This window comes from Channa argus, chromosome 10 (genome assembly GCF_033026475.1).
Source record: "Channa argus isolate prfri chromosome 10, Channa argus male v1.0, whole genome shotgun sequence".
Lineage (NCBI taxonomy): Eukaryota > Metazoa > Chordata > Actinopteri > Anabantiformes > Channidae > Channa > Channa argus.
The window spans coordinates 6,217,667-6,232,231 of NC_090206.1; the positions used below are offsets into that span (position 1 = coordinate 6,217,667).

At 39.4% G+C, this 14,565-nt stretch overlaps 1 protein-coding gene and 1 long non-coding RNA gene across 5 annotated transcripts in view; one reads left to right on the plus strand and one right to left on the minus strand.

The window, feature by feature from the left end:
- il1rapl2 (interleukin 1 receptor accessory protein-like 2) overlaps positions 1–14,565 on the plus strand; it is a 373,161-nt gene that overhangs the window by 350,802 nt on the left and 7,794 nt on the right. For all 4 annotated transcript variants that reach the window (XR_010915419.1, XM_067518983.1, XM_067518984.1 and 1 more), the window contains 6 exons: positions 5,713–5,853; positions 6,691–6,751; positions 7,364–7,473; positions 12,192–12,337; positions 12,460–12,537; positions 12,629–12,745. Coding sequence is in view for 3 of the 4 variants with exons in the window: in XM_067518983.1 (XP_067375084.1) it covers positions 5,713–5,853; positions 6,691–6,751; positions 7,364–7,473; positions 12,192–12,337; positions 12,460–12,537; positions 12,629–12,745 (653 nt within the window). In the remaining variant the exon portion in view is untranslated. The remainder of the gene's footprint in view (positions 1–5,712; positions 5,854–6,690; positions 6,752–7,363; positions 7,474–12,191; positions 12,338–12,459; positions 12,538–12,628; positions 12,746–14,565) is intronic.
- The window catches only part of LOC137134308 (uncharacterized), a 24,291-nt gene continuing 9,726 nt past the window's right edge, over positions 1–14,565 (minus strand). The window contains exon 3 of the long non-coding RNA XR_010915420.1: positions 1–1,715. This is a non-coding gene — a long non-coding RNA (uncharacterized lncRNA). The remainder of the gene's footprint in view (positions 1,716–14,565) is intronic.

Here is a 14,565-nt window from a genome sequence, read left to right on the forward strand (position 1 = left end):
GAAACAGACATTTGACAATTTCATGGAAAATATATGGCAAAATTAAAAAACTGTTCTGTGGTCAGATGATTTAAAATCTGAAATTCTTTTTGGAAACCATGGACGGCGTGTCCTGTGGACCAAAGAGGAGAGGGACCATCCAGCTTATCAGAAAAAAGTTCAAAAGCCAGCATCTCTGATGGTGTGGGGGTGCATGATGTTGCCTATGGTTTGGGCAGCTTACACATCTGGAAAGGCTCCATCAATGCTGAGAAGTACAAAGAGGTTTTAAAGCAACACTTGCTCCCATCCAGACACTGTCTCTTTCAGGGAAAGCTTTGCATGTTTCAGCAAGACGATGCTAAACCACATACTGCATCCATCACAACACCATGGCTTTTACAGGAGAAGAGTCTAGGTGCTGAACTGGCCTGCTTGAGCAGGACTGTTGAGCAGCTAGAATCCCACAGCAGACAAGAATGTGACATTCAACATTTCTCTGCTAAAACTCCAGCAACTGGTCTCCTCACTTCCCAGATGTTTACAGACAGTTGTGAAAAGAAGAGGAGATGCTACACAATGTAAACATCACCCTGTTTTAACTTTTCCAACTGAGATGTGTTGCTGCCATCAAATTCAAACTTTCTCATGATATGAAACTTCCCTACGTTGTTTAGGTTCTATTTTCTATTGATTTGCAATTCCTTGAATTCTGTTTTTATTTACCTTTAAAACATCTTCCCAACCTTTTTGGACTTGGAATTGTACTTTATCCTTTCATGAGATTTAGTGGAAGTTGAGGAATATTTTTAAATATATTAAAAAGCTTTATCTGTAAATGACATTGCCTGGTGTCTTAAAAACGTGATAATTTGAAGGAAATAATTGTTTTGTACGTAGCTGAAACAGGTTCTGTTGTGATGAGTAACACGGATATAGCAGTAGCGTTTTTTTTTTTTTTTTAAACATGCAACAACAATTTAACATAAAGTCATCTTTGTCATAACAAGAACAGACAATGGAATGTGTAAAAGCAGCCGCATTGGGCGGTTTGGAAGCTGTGTAAAGATCTAGCTAAAGATCACTGTGGAGCAGAATAAGACGGTAAGAAGTTAAGTATATAAAAAGCCAGTAGCGATCCTAGAGTCTGTTGGGCCCTTTGCATCTAAATTTCATAACTTAGCATTCATAGCTTGACAGTTACTCAGTTTGACAGGTGGAGTTAGCTGATTACAATTACAGCTACACCAGCAGCATTTGGCTAATGCTATTTAGTTTATTATATTTAATCGTTATTATCTCCACTGCTCCAGTTACCACTATCTTGCTTTTTTCTCCTCTTCCTCTTTATTCTCTCCCAGAATAAATGTTTACACTGAATCATGCATTACTTGCAACAGATTGACAGTCGGGATCGTTGCAGCATTTGCACACAGTCAGTGCTGAACATACTTTAACTACCACAGGCAATCATTAATTTAATATCTATAACCTTATGAGCTGTATGACATCTTTAAAAGGTATTTGTCAAAGATTACTTCCTTATAAAGAATACTTGGTTTTCTAGTAACTGTTTATTCTGATTACTCCTTATCGCAGTAAAGGGGGGGCCTGGTAGACCAGTGTGTAGAGAATACAGAATCCGTGGGATCGAATCCCACCCCACCAGGCGAGGGCTCGGCCAGCCACCGTCTTGGTGCCGGTCCCGGGCCGAACACGTTCCGCTGTGGCGACCCCTGAAGGAGAAAACCATTCATCATCACCAAAAGAACTGCATCTGCATACAGCAGAGTTGTGTGATGATGAGAAATATTTGACATACTGCTAATAAAATACGTACCCTGATTAGTACAGGTATATTTTGGCTGTGATAAGTCAAAAGATAAAGGGGGGTAAGGCCACATGAGCATAATTATATGAATGCTACAAATTAATTCATCAAGCAATTTATTTTGTGTTCTGTCTAAAATGTGGGCAGCAATGAAATAACCTTTTTAATTAGAGGAGTTGAGTGTGTCAGCTGCACCAACTTGGTTGCTGAGCTTACAGTATTTCTTTATAAGCAGTGCTCATATGAGCCGGGTTTTGTTCAGAAACGCCAGTTTGAGCCGGAAAAAAGCTGAAGTTCAAACGTAGACTAAACTAAAAGCAATCAGAATTGGAATCAGTGTTACAATGTTGTGATGAGATTTAAAAAAAGAAAAGAAAAGAAAAGTGAGTTGTCCGCCTCTTGGGTCAGGTACTTTTTTTAAAAGTTCACTAACCAGTACCCAGGATAACTAGCCATTACACTGTTCTGGCATCTCCTGGCCTGAAGCCACGTCACTAATAGGGTCACATTAGGGCGTCTGGACACAACATGACAGCTTAAACAAAGCACAAGTTATCCTAAGTTAGCACACATTAGCAAAGCTTGAATTCATGCACTGAGTGCGTGTGATTAAATTAGGGTGTGCTCTCACCCTGCGATGACCCAAGGTAATGCACACACACACACACCTACAGTACACACACCATACACATCCACTTATTGTAACTGACAGAGCAGAAAGAGCTGCCTTCAGCCACCATGACGAGAGTCTTACTCGAAAGAAAAATGGAGGGAGAGAGACAGAGCTGACAGGAGAACGAAGGATTGAGACGGACGGGGATACTGCTCCCGTAATGTCACGAAGACATTTCTGAAGCTTGGTTGAGACATTTTCTGGCTACCATGCTTTTATTTTCATCCAGAGGAAAATTACGATTCGGACAATGTAGTGAGGACTCATCTGGGATAAGCGAGAAAAGCACACTTTCAAATTAGCAATGCACAAAACCAACTTTGAAGTAATTATTTTCCTTTGAGTTAAATGAAACCAAGTTCTTAAGTTAAACAAGTGAAGAGGACACATATGAATGGTGGCAGCCATCAGTGGTCTCTAGTGGTCGTCACAGTTAAATGCAGCCTGAATTATCTCAACATCTCAATTGTTCCAAACTGAAAACTGAGACAGATGGTACATTCAGACACAAACGTTAAAGCTATTTTCACTTCATGAAAATGTGTGTTATATTTGATTTGCTTTGGAAGCACATTCGAAACACATTCCCAATAAAGCCAGCCAAAAAAAAAAAAAAAAAAAAAAAGATAAAGGGTAAATAATTCTACAAGGTTGTGTCACTGAGACATTATTCTAGTTGTAAGAGAGAGTTCATAAAAGGGAGAGAAGTAACATTTTTTTTTATCACTTTTACACGTACAGACACCAACAGCATTATCACCGACTTCCCTTTTCATGCCTAATAAGTACAAAGCTTAAAATTCAACGTTCCAATTCAGCTCCCATTTGCTTGTGAAATGATATCAAGAAACAGCGGCAAGTGACTCATTACTAATGGAAAGTATCGGGGAATGCTGTAGATGAAGGGGGGCAGTGGTCATGAAGTGAGGAAGAGAAGAACACAGAGGGAGGAGAGAGGATTGGATGTGGGTAGGGGGGAGACAGAGAGAAGTGGAGGTTTCTAAAAATGTCTCATTACTAATGGAAGCAATCAGAGTTCATGTCACTGTAGAGCAAATATTTGGCAATTAGTTAAATTTCACTATTTTTTTTCTTTCCAACTCAGACCCCTCCCCCCAAAACCCCTTCTCACCTCTTTCTGCCAACCTGTGCATTAAAGTGTAGTAGCACATTTAGAGTAGAGCTGGAGAGACGTCTACTGGTGAAATGTGGTAACTTCAGCCAGATTATAAAGCAGACTGAGATTAGAAATACAAAGATAATGGAGGGTTATTTCTGACAAACAGCACTAACATTAACATTATTCAAGTGTTTTGTAACAATTTGTGTGTAGCACAATCCATCATAAAATGAACACAGTGAGATCATAATAGATATTAATCTAATAATAGTTTAATAGAATAAGCTATAAAATGAATTTTGAACTTTGTGAGACACAATTGTGTTGCAGTATGATGGTATTAAATCGACAGCTAAACCTCCTTGAATGAAAACAAAATGACAAAGTTGTTCTAGGTGAAATTATTTACACATCACTATCAGTAATCTATCAAATATATCAAATGATACAAGCACAGCACTAAACCATGCGGATTTACAAACTTGTCAATATACATGTGAAAATATTTATTTCCTCGATAGATTTAAATTGCTGAAGATCAGAATACTGTATTTTGCAAGGCACCAACTACAGATACATGTATGCCCTCAGTTTCTATTTTGGTAATATTAACATGAGTATTAAAGGTGGTGCAGATGAATCCTTCCTTTTTCCATGAGTGTTTGTTTTCAAGTTTTTGAATTGGAATCAACAAACCAAGAAAAAGAACCTTGTTCCTCAGTGCTGAAATACACAGAACCTGAAACAAGTGCTGTGAGGTACATTTACTTAAGTACTCTTGCATGATTTCATTAGTGAGTGAACTAAACCAGTAGGTGGCATTGTGCTCCCAGGTAGCAACAGAGTTACAAGAGTTAGACCATATCGACATGTCAAATAGATCATGACTCCTCTAGCATCATTTATCAGCTATATTTCTTCAATCTCCTATACACTAATATTTGATGCTCCTGCTGTGTAAAATGCAAAAAAAAGAGAAAAATGCAATGATTTGCAAATCATTTCAAACCCGAGAACAAATAAATGTTGCAACTGAGAAAAGCGATTGTTTTTTGAAAAATAGTTGTTGTGTTTTTTTACGCCAGCAACACGTGATTGAAAAGATGGTACAGGTTCGTGTGGACCACTGTGGGAATTGAAGAGGCCAATTGCTTTGAATCTGAAAACCACATCCTTACAGTCAAACGGTTTTGGCCTCTTCAGCTTCTCTTGGTCTGGTGTGACCAAAACATGCTGAGGTAATGTTAGCTGTTACCTCACTGAGTAGGTTCAATGTGAATCTTCTCTATTTGCTCTACTTTTCTCTACCTTCCTCTTTTTGCCACATGTATGATGACATGGAATAGTGTTGACAGATTTACACTAAAATGTCTGGCTCCCTTTGTTGCTTTGTTAAATGTTTTACTTGGGCTAAAACAAAGCAGCTGATCAAGCTGCACAGTGCAGCAGAGTGGTTTCTTAAGCCACTGTTAATTTAGAAGATGTAACATTCACTCATCAACAAATACTGCACCTCACTAAGCTTTATTTAAATGGGGATTTACTTAGACCTCCGACGAAATTAAGCAAACTAACTATCATTATTAGCTCCAGCTTTCGATGAGGAACGTATTTTGTGGTTTAACAGAGGTCACGTTAACATGCCTCTAATGTCTGAATGTAGGCAGACTGCAAAAAACGCCTGCTGCAATTCATCAAAAAAAAAAAAAAAAGAAGTCTCGACATCTGCAGTTCTGCTTTTGTGTGTGTGTTTGTGAGTGAATGAGTTTTCAACCTTACTTGCCGATTTAGAAAGTTTGCCAATCTGAACGTAATTCACATTCCCATTTTTTAGGTTTCCCGACGCCAATTTGTGGCAGGTTAACTGTGTTTACGCAGATGTGAGCGTGCTGCTCTGTACAATGCAGTGATGAAAATCAACCCAAACAATACTGAGCTTCATTCACACACTTCTCTAATGCTGATAAATTGGGGGAAAATAGGTGATTATTTTGTGTATTCTATGCCATTAGTTTTTATTTCTCCATAGATTGTCTGGTTTAAATCTCATCTATTTTTCTTTTCATCCCCCCCCTCCCCCCCACCCTCTCACCATCTCTCGTGCTCTAGATATGTATCGCCTGGAGCTGGCTGGAGGTCTCGGGGTCATATTGCTGCTGCTGGGAGTCCTGACTGCACTTTATAAGTGTTACAACCTGGAGATTATGCTCTGCTACAGGAGACACTTTGGGAGTGATGAAACTGAAGACGGTAAACCTATTCGAGTGCTCAGTTTAACTTCAGTTAGGACTCACACGAGTCCTAACACAAGAGGAACCAAACAGGCAGCTCACGCAATAGTTAGATTAACGTACAGTATATACTGCATCAGCAAAAGCAGATGAAACACAACCGCGGAGCACAGCAAGAGGGCAACAGTAGATGAGAAAATGCTTTTTGCAAAACGTCCATCTTCACACACACACATACACTTTGTCATTGGTACATTATAGAAATGTACACAAGAAAGCAATTACACTTACTCATGGCCACAGTGAGTTCAAACAAAGCAGTTAGGGGAGGGGAAACACGAATGCATAAACATGATGAGCTCTGTCTGTACGGCTACATTGAAAAGTGAAATTGACAAAGCAATGTAAGCAAATAAACTATAGCTTTGTTTAAAAAAAATACAAATAGGTAAGTTTGCAGTATTGAGTGAATGTAACTTCATTTAGCCTCATTTTCTAACAGGTATTTCCAAGCTCTGTTGCTTCAAGGTTGATTGGCTGATTGTTGAGCCTTAAACACTAAATGTGGTAAAAAGTGTCTCCGTGCAGGCAGCGCGGGTGGTTTTAGAGTGAAACTGTTTATCCTGTGACGATGAAGTTTCAAATGTGGTTATGTATTAGAATAACGTTCTCAAATATAAATTTGTAGCAAACACATCACTTACTTGATCTTAGATGTGAAGAGAGTTTCCTCTTACCGGAAATATGACCAGTGGTGTAATGCCAGTGTTCAAAATTAATCAAATTAATAATAAATATGAGGATAACCTGGCCAGTACCTAATGTTCACTCGCTCACTCTGTCTCTGTCTCCACAGATAATAAAGAGTATGATGCCTACCTGTCCTACACTAAGGTGGACCTGGACTCTTTGGGCAGGTTAGCAGTCTCGGAGCTAACTAAACTAAGTGACCACCATTTTTCTCATTTTGTGCCTGTTTTTGGTCATTTAGCATTTTCTTTGGATACTTTCAAGTCATTATTCATAAACCAGCCTTTTATGGTTATTGTGCACGGGCCTGTGCCTGATCGGCCTGTTCACTGCTTCAGTGACGGCAGCACAAAATCATCATGTGTGTTCAACATTTAAAATTACCAACTGCCGTCATACCTACCTGATAAGAGCTGAAGTTATGATGTATTTGTTTCGATACGAATTTAAAACATGAATTAAAAAGTGTTAATAAATGAGCTATAAGCATATTTCTGCACTTTGGACAGCATTTTCCCCGACCTCCAGTCTCACCACATTCTGGCACCAGCACCATAACGTACTTATGGAAAATATTAATATTGTCATCCTGCTGTTGAGAAAAAAGTAAATATTTGAGTAAAGTAAATATAATACAACAAGCAGCTGTTGTTAATGTTGGCTGAAACTTTGTTCGTTAGATGACTTGTGAAGTCACATCACAGCAAACGTTGCATTAACCTTTTAAATGCTCGTTTACTGTAACTAATGACGTTGATTTGTGTTCTGTCTCCTGGCAGGACGAGCAGCGATGAGGAAACATTTGCTTTGGAGATTCTGCCGGATGTTTTGGAGAAACATTATGGATACAAGCTGTTTATACCAGACAGAGATCTAATACCCAGCAGTAGTAAGTATCGACCTATCAATCTATCTTACCTGCTCCTCTGCTCCTCTGCACAATCACAAACATCCTGTCTCTCTCTGTGGCCACTGTAACCCCAATACCCAGAATTCCTCACTCTGTCAGAATAAATAAGAATGGATGTGGACCTTCTATCATAACTCACTTACACGCACACAGATATATATATACACGTATGTCCGTGTGTTTCCTCAGGTGTGCATAAAAAAACATTCAAACCACATAGTCTTGTTCTCAGTTTCGAAGGAACACACTCACACGCACACACAAAACCTGTCTTTCTCAGCCAGGCTCGAGTCAAGCTCTAACATTCACCAATACACCCACCCCCAGGTTGGAACATGTTCAAACATACATGCACAAAAACACACAAACAGGCAGTTGTTTTGATTTCTGGGGGTTATGTTTCACTTTCTTACTGACTGGAGGGGGGAAATATTGCTCATCAGTAGTCTGACAGGTGCACAGACTCACTTCCACAGCTGAGAATCTGAAAGTGTGAAACCACACTCAGACATGTCTTCCCACATGTGCAAAGCACTCAATCCGTCTGCCTGTCCATCTTCTTTCATTTCACTGAAGCAAAAATACGGTAACTAAGTTGAAAAGTAAAATGTGCGTGCAGTCATCACAGTTATTACAAATGTGGCCGTTCGCTTTCAGAACTCTTTTGCGGTCAAACCAAAAATGTGAGTATGTAACGAGAACAGTATGTGAATTTATTTAAAGCAGCTGTTGTCTAAAATATGCTCACAATCGCAAATGTATATTTCCCCTACGATCTCTGGACTTTAAAAATGGGAGGAATATGGAATAAAACTGCAGATTTTCTACAGTGCAGAGATTTGTCATTCTGGGCAGACACACACAGGCATCCATCATTGTTACACTCATCTTTGGCCTTGCTAGCTGGGGGGGATGGTGAATGGAGCATTTAGATTGGAATTGAGTGGGGTTCACATGTTTCATACTGCTGTTCATCACATAAACACACATTTGGATTTAAAATTCTCCCAAACACAAAGGCACACTGTACATGTGTATTGAACACGCACCTGCACTGGATTTCCACGTGCACGAGATAAACATTTGAAGCACTTGCAATAACCAATATGTTTGTATGAACGGTGGATCACGTGGTCCCTTACACAGACTTACCTGCAGACGGTTATTGCTTACATAAAGAGTTGGGGAGGTCTCCTCAGTTCTATGGAGCATTTTTTATATTTTTTGTTTTGGTGTATTGAAAAAAAGCCATAAAATCCCACTGTACCACCTGGATAGCAACAAACGACCGACTCACGACTGGCTGGTGGACATACCGGAGAAGTTACCCTGAGACATAGGTAAAGTAAGCTGAAATAATGTCAATACTGTCCTTTGGCTGCCACACAGGCGGTTTATTGTATATGCAAATGCTGCCTTGCTGAAAGTGGCTCCAAACAAGGTTTTATTAAAAGTCATCGACTTTTTGCTTGGTTTGTATCTCACTTTGTATGAAAGCAAAAAGCTGCATCTGCAAAATGACTCTGTAAACATTATGTAATGTAAACCAACAAAGCAAATAATATCCCTCATGATCAACATTGCCTGAAGTTTTGCAGTTTTTTTTTTTTTTAAATACACTGCACAGTTTACAAAAATTATGGCAGTGCCCATATCAAATCAGGTCAGTTGGATATTCTAGAACAGAGTAGTACAAATCAGTTCCTGTTTTCATCATCAGATAAGAACAAATGTATTTTCATGTGGACTTTGATGATTGTTGTGGTATTGGATACAAATCAGTATTTCTGTATTTTGATTTTCCTGTTAATCAGGGAAAGTGACTGTGTGCTTCAGAAGACAGGAAAGTGTTGTAAGATGCCATATAACTGCTTGATGCTTTAAAAAAAAAAAAAAAAAAAACGGAATAAAAAAACACCAGTAGTCTCTGGTTTATTCAACAATAAAAGAAATGCAATTTATTTCAGGAAAATTAAATACTGAGTCATCATCCCCTCTGTAATAGCATTTTGGTACCAAAACCCCATTTCAGCTCATCTAACAGAACAGAATAAAGTTGCTAAAACTTTTATATTTTCATAACGTGGCCAAAAAGTAACCAACTAATTTGGTTTGTCTTTTCATGCGTTTTTACTATTAAATTACATACATAACTGGATTTACAAAGGATTTCTAATGAATCCACATGCTCTACATCGTCTGCTCTCATCCAAAGTGATGCTTCCTCTGCAAGCTAAGATGCACAGACGCACCAAAGCAAACACCGCATCCTGAAAAGACACCACATACTTCCTGTGCACTAAAAACATCTTAACAATAACATCCACTGTGCATAACTGCACGACATGCTCAACCATAGCCAAGGGAAATAGAAGTGCTTGGGGGGGGGGGGGGGCTGCAGTCCAGCCTCTTCACCCCACTACTCACAAAAGCTGTAAGAAAAAATTAAAATGTATTTTATTTCCAATTACTAAAATATGTTTATGAAATTACATCCCCCTCCACAGCAAGACCTGCACCCTCCTTGTTTCAGCACACTCTCACGACTAAGCAAACAACTTCAAGTTTCCCTTGAACTGAAGTTTAAAAACTAAGGGAATTACAGACACAGAGAGGTGTCTTTCCATCGCTCACCAAAGCCACTGACAAAGCAACGCAGCATCTTGAAATAAATCGCACCATTCAATTATCCACTCCATTAGCCCTCCGAAACGAACAAGTGAAAGAGAAATAAACAACGAGAACAAAAGAAGAGATGTTCGGCACAAGGTCGTGGTTTGTGTTATTTCATCAATTGATTTACATAATCTTCACAAACAGTGAGAGATGGAAGCGAAGGGCAGGAGAGGAGAGAGTAGGTTAAGTGTAAGGACAGAAATGAAGGAAAAGATGAAGAAAATGAAAGAAAAGTAAACCAGACAAAAGAAAGAAATGAGCCGAATTTTGGGCATGTTCTGTGCTATTTGTGCCCCTCAAATTGAGCATGAAATTGCAATGTGCTGTTGGTGAGGCTCTGTCATTAATTTAGTTAGCAAGTGAAGAGCTGGTGAAGGAGAGAGACACAGAGAGGGAGGGAATCTGTCGGTCACAGAACACAGTCTTTAAACGTCTTCACTTACTACAAATTTGAGAAACACTGAAAATGTCACAACTTTTTTGATTTGGGGTTGAAATGAAGCAGCGGCACCACATACAGGGTACGGAGAACCTTTTGAAAGTGCAGTCAGTGGGCTCTATATTGACTCGTATGTCCCACTTGGCTCCTTTTTCACATGGCATAACCAACACTGCCCATTACACTCCTCAAGTTCACATTTTCTAAGTAAAAGCTGATTGTGGCGTATCAGCACTACTCTAATTCCCATTTGCAAAAGCCAGAAATCCCGCACAAGCATTTCTGTCACTCTGCTACATACTCCTGTCAGTCATTTCAGGCATTTATGAAATAATGACTCGAAGGACGCAGCCAGCAACGAAGGAAGCAAGTAGCATATAAGGAGGTTTAGCTTTCATCCTGAAAAGTGTGATTCAGTTTTTACCTGCCTCTTGCTTGCACCTTCTAGCACTAAAATTAAACATCCACCTCAAACTGACATGTCATATTTTAGATACAAGTACATGGATATTACATGCATAGTTCTGCATGTAGAGAAATGCACTTGATAACTTCTTTCACAGTTAGGAGAGGACACCGATGACATCATCCTATCCATAATCCTGTGCACAGCTGTGTGCTCCTCCATCTACCAGTGGGTTGAACTGGAGCAGGAAAATGGCTCAAATTAAATCATCAAAATTCCAGCAAAGTCAATATATGTCTAGCTCTTTATTTAATGCAAGTCCATTAACAAATTTACAAGCAACATGCTTTGCATAGCAACGTCCTCAGGCGTGTTTGATTATTTCATTTCTCCTTTTTTGTTGTTGGTATAATTAGATTCTAATAGGCTGTTCACTGTTTTATACTCAGTAAATCTGTTTACAATGTGTCCAAAGAAGATAATACTAGGCAGGCTATATGCTTTTCTTTTTAATAATTGTAATAGAAGAATAGTTCATATTTGCTGCTTACTGAAAGATGCTCCCCTAGGAAACTCTCTTATGCTCACAAATGAACATTAATAAGCAGGACAACCGGAATATTGGAATTTTATCTTTTTGGATTCATTTAGTGCTTTTAGCCTATTTGAACTGGTTTTGTGAAGTGATGTTAAATAAGGTTACACAACACTTATTCTATATAGTTATTTTTCCGACTATATTTCAAGACAAAGATTTCTATTATTAAACCTTAATTAAAAACTCGAGCTCGCTTGGCTCGGATATAAACCAGCCACGATACTAAAATATCCGTCTTGTTTGTGTGAGGTAATAAACACAGCAACACATGATGTGTTAATCAAGTCAGAGCTTTAGAGGTGCTGGTAAGTTTTTGTTCAGTTCTTGTGAGTTATTTTGAGTTACTCATATTTTTTCTAAAACAAAAAATCAATCATGCACATATTTGCATTCCTCATTATGTAACAATGAGAAAAACGACCACATCCTGACTGAGAATAAGACGACTGCTGTCACTTGCTTATTTTATATTTATTTCTAAAAAGCAAATTGCAAAGCCCCATTTTTGTTCCTCACTCTACATTCTAAATAGCATCTGTCTGTTCTCCTCTCACTTGTCTCCATCTTCGCTCTCCCAGCCTACATTGAGGACTTGGCTCGTAGCGTTGAGCAGAGCAGACGTCTGATCATTGTTCTGACCCCAGAGTTTGTCGCTAAAAGAGGATGGAGCATCTTCCAGATAGAGACACGCCTCCACTCCATGCTCGTTACCGGGGAGATCAAGGTATGAATATCCAAGTAAACAGGAAATCTGGCCGAGATAAGCAGATGTGTCTCGTCAGCCTTTCTAATTATATTACTCCATGCACAAAGACGTTGTCTACCTCTGTGGCTTTGTGTTTCCAGGTAATAATGATAGAGTGTGCGGACCTGAAGAATGTCATCAACTACCAGGACGTGGAAGCACTTAAACATACAATCAAGGTATACAGAGACCGGGATGTGATTGGAGATGTGATCTGTAAAGGATCAACAACCACCGACGGACTCAAGCACTTTCTTCTCATCTTTTCAGGTGCTAACCATTATCAAGTGGAGGGGTCCTAAGAGCAATGAGCTGTCATCGAAGTTTTGGAAACAGGTGGTTTACGAGATGCCTGCAAAACGCAGAGAGACATTGTCCAGACGCCAGGTATAATGCCAGCAAGAACAATCACATAAATTCGTTATTTCTGTAATTATTTATGTATTAGTAAAATGTATTATACATTATACGTGTTTTGACTGTGGCACTATTTGAATAAAACTTGCTTGTAAAAGAAATGAAATGGTAGGAAACTGCCACTGTCAAAAACTGCACAGGGTCCTTTGCTAAACCAAACTGTGACCAATGGTAACCAACAGTTTTACCCTACATACTACACAGTGTGTAAATGTAGAGCTAAGTGTGTGAAGCCAAGAGGGAATTTCAATAATCTTGATTGCACGTACTATGAGCCTTGAAGAAAGTTATTTTGTATATTTCCTACTTCATGGCGAGCACAGATGGACTTTGAAATACCTGCTAAACGAAGGCAATGTATTACAATTGAAATGAATATGGGCTAAAACATATCTTCTATGTTTTAACACCTCAGATGGTGTGATGTCTACTGCTACTTAACATTACAAAATAATCACTAAAACACAATAACTGAGTGATCTGCAACAGATAGACAAGGATCTTAATGTCCCTTAATGCCCTACTAATGGATGCTGTGTTAGATGGACTAGGACGATGGGGTGTGTTGTCTCGATCAGACAGTGTACTGCACTGCTCTTGTTATCCTGCTTCATAACACGAGTTGTGATTTTCGATAAGACATTTAGAATCGAGGCAGGTTTCTATTCTGTACATATTGAACAGCGCAGTTAAATGTTGAGCTTCTCCTGATCGTTAGGCCATCTGGGAACTGTGCGGTTCAAACTTACAGTACACGATGCCAAAACCCCCATAAATAAAACCACTCTAAATTTAAGTGCCTTGTGAGTTTAAATGGATAGTAATTGACAGTCCACAGTCAGTTGTCATGGGTACAGTATAAACACTTGGCTCATATTACACTCGAGGAGGTGCAGTCACTCATGAGTTTGTGGGCTGAGAAATACCCTCCTTCAAAGTTGGCCTCTCACCATCAGCAGCATCTCCAACCTTGGAGGACGACATTATATGGACTGCATGTGTCCCTGTGGCTTTTATTTGCGTTCTAGTTTCATTTGTTCTATATACAAAAGCTGTACTGAAGGTGTGTCATAAGACTCGTTGGGTCCCATCAGTCCCTCAACAGTTGGGCAAACCCAGGTCACTTTGGAGTCACCAGTCAAACTGACTGTGGAAGTACCCGGAGGAGAACCACACAGCCCACCACAAAACCTAACCCCTCTTCCACCATCCTGCATCCTGATATTTGGGGTTTTTCCTGAGGGTTGCTCAAAGGGAGGAGTATGATATGTCTAAGGCAGATCTGTCTGTTCATGGACAGAGTGTCACAATCTGCTAATCGCCCTGGCAACATGACATACAAGTTTAAGTAATCTCACAAGCACGTTCGCAAACACCTTCATCCAACAAGTTTCTCAAAGACTCGCAGAAACCGTGTGCCTCCACAAAGAACCTTTCTCTTCTACCTTGGTCTACACCACCTCGTAGTCAGTTCCTCTGCTCCAGCTACCGCGTCACGTCTGCTCCCTTCAGTAGCTGAGTTGAACTGCCTCTCTTGCCACAAACCCTTTGCACTGCAAACTGTTTCGTTGAAAACCGCACAGCAAACTTAAAAGGTGACAGGACAGTTCACATTGCACAATACATACTACATAAAACAAAAACTAAAACTGAGGAAGCCCTTGGTTGGCTCATACAACTCCAATGCCCATGTTTATAGTAATGAAGAACATGTTTCCTTCTGTAACTATGTGGCCAATGGTGCTTTTTTATTAGCTTTTATGTTAATAAAGAAGCCATCCGCCACAGAG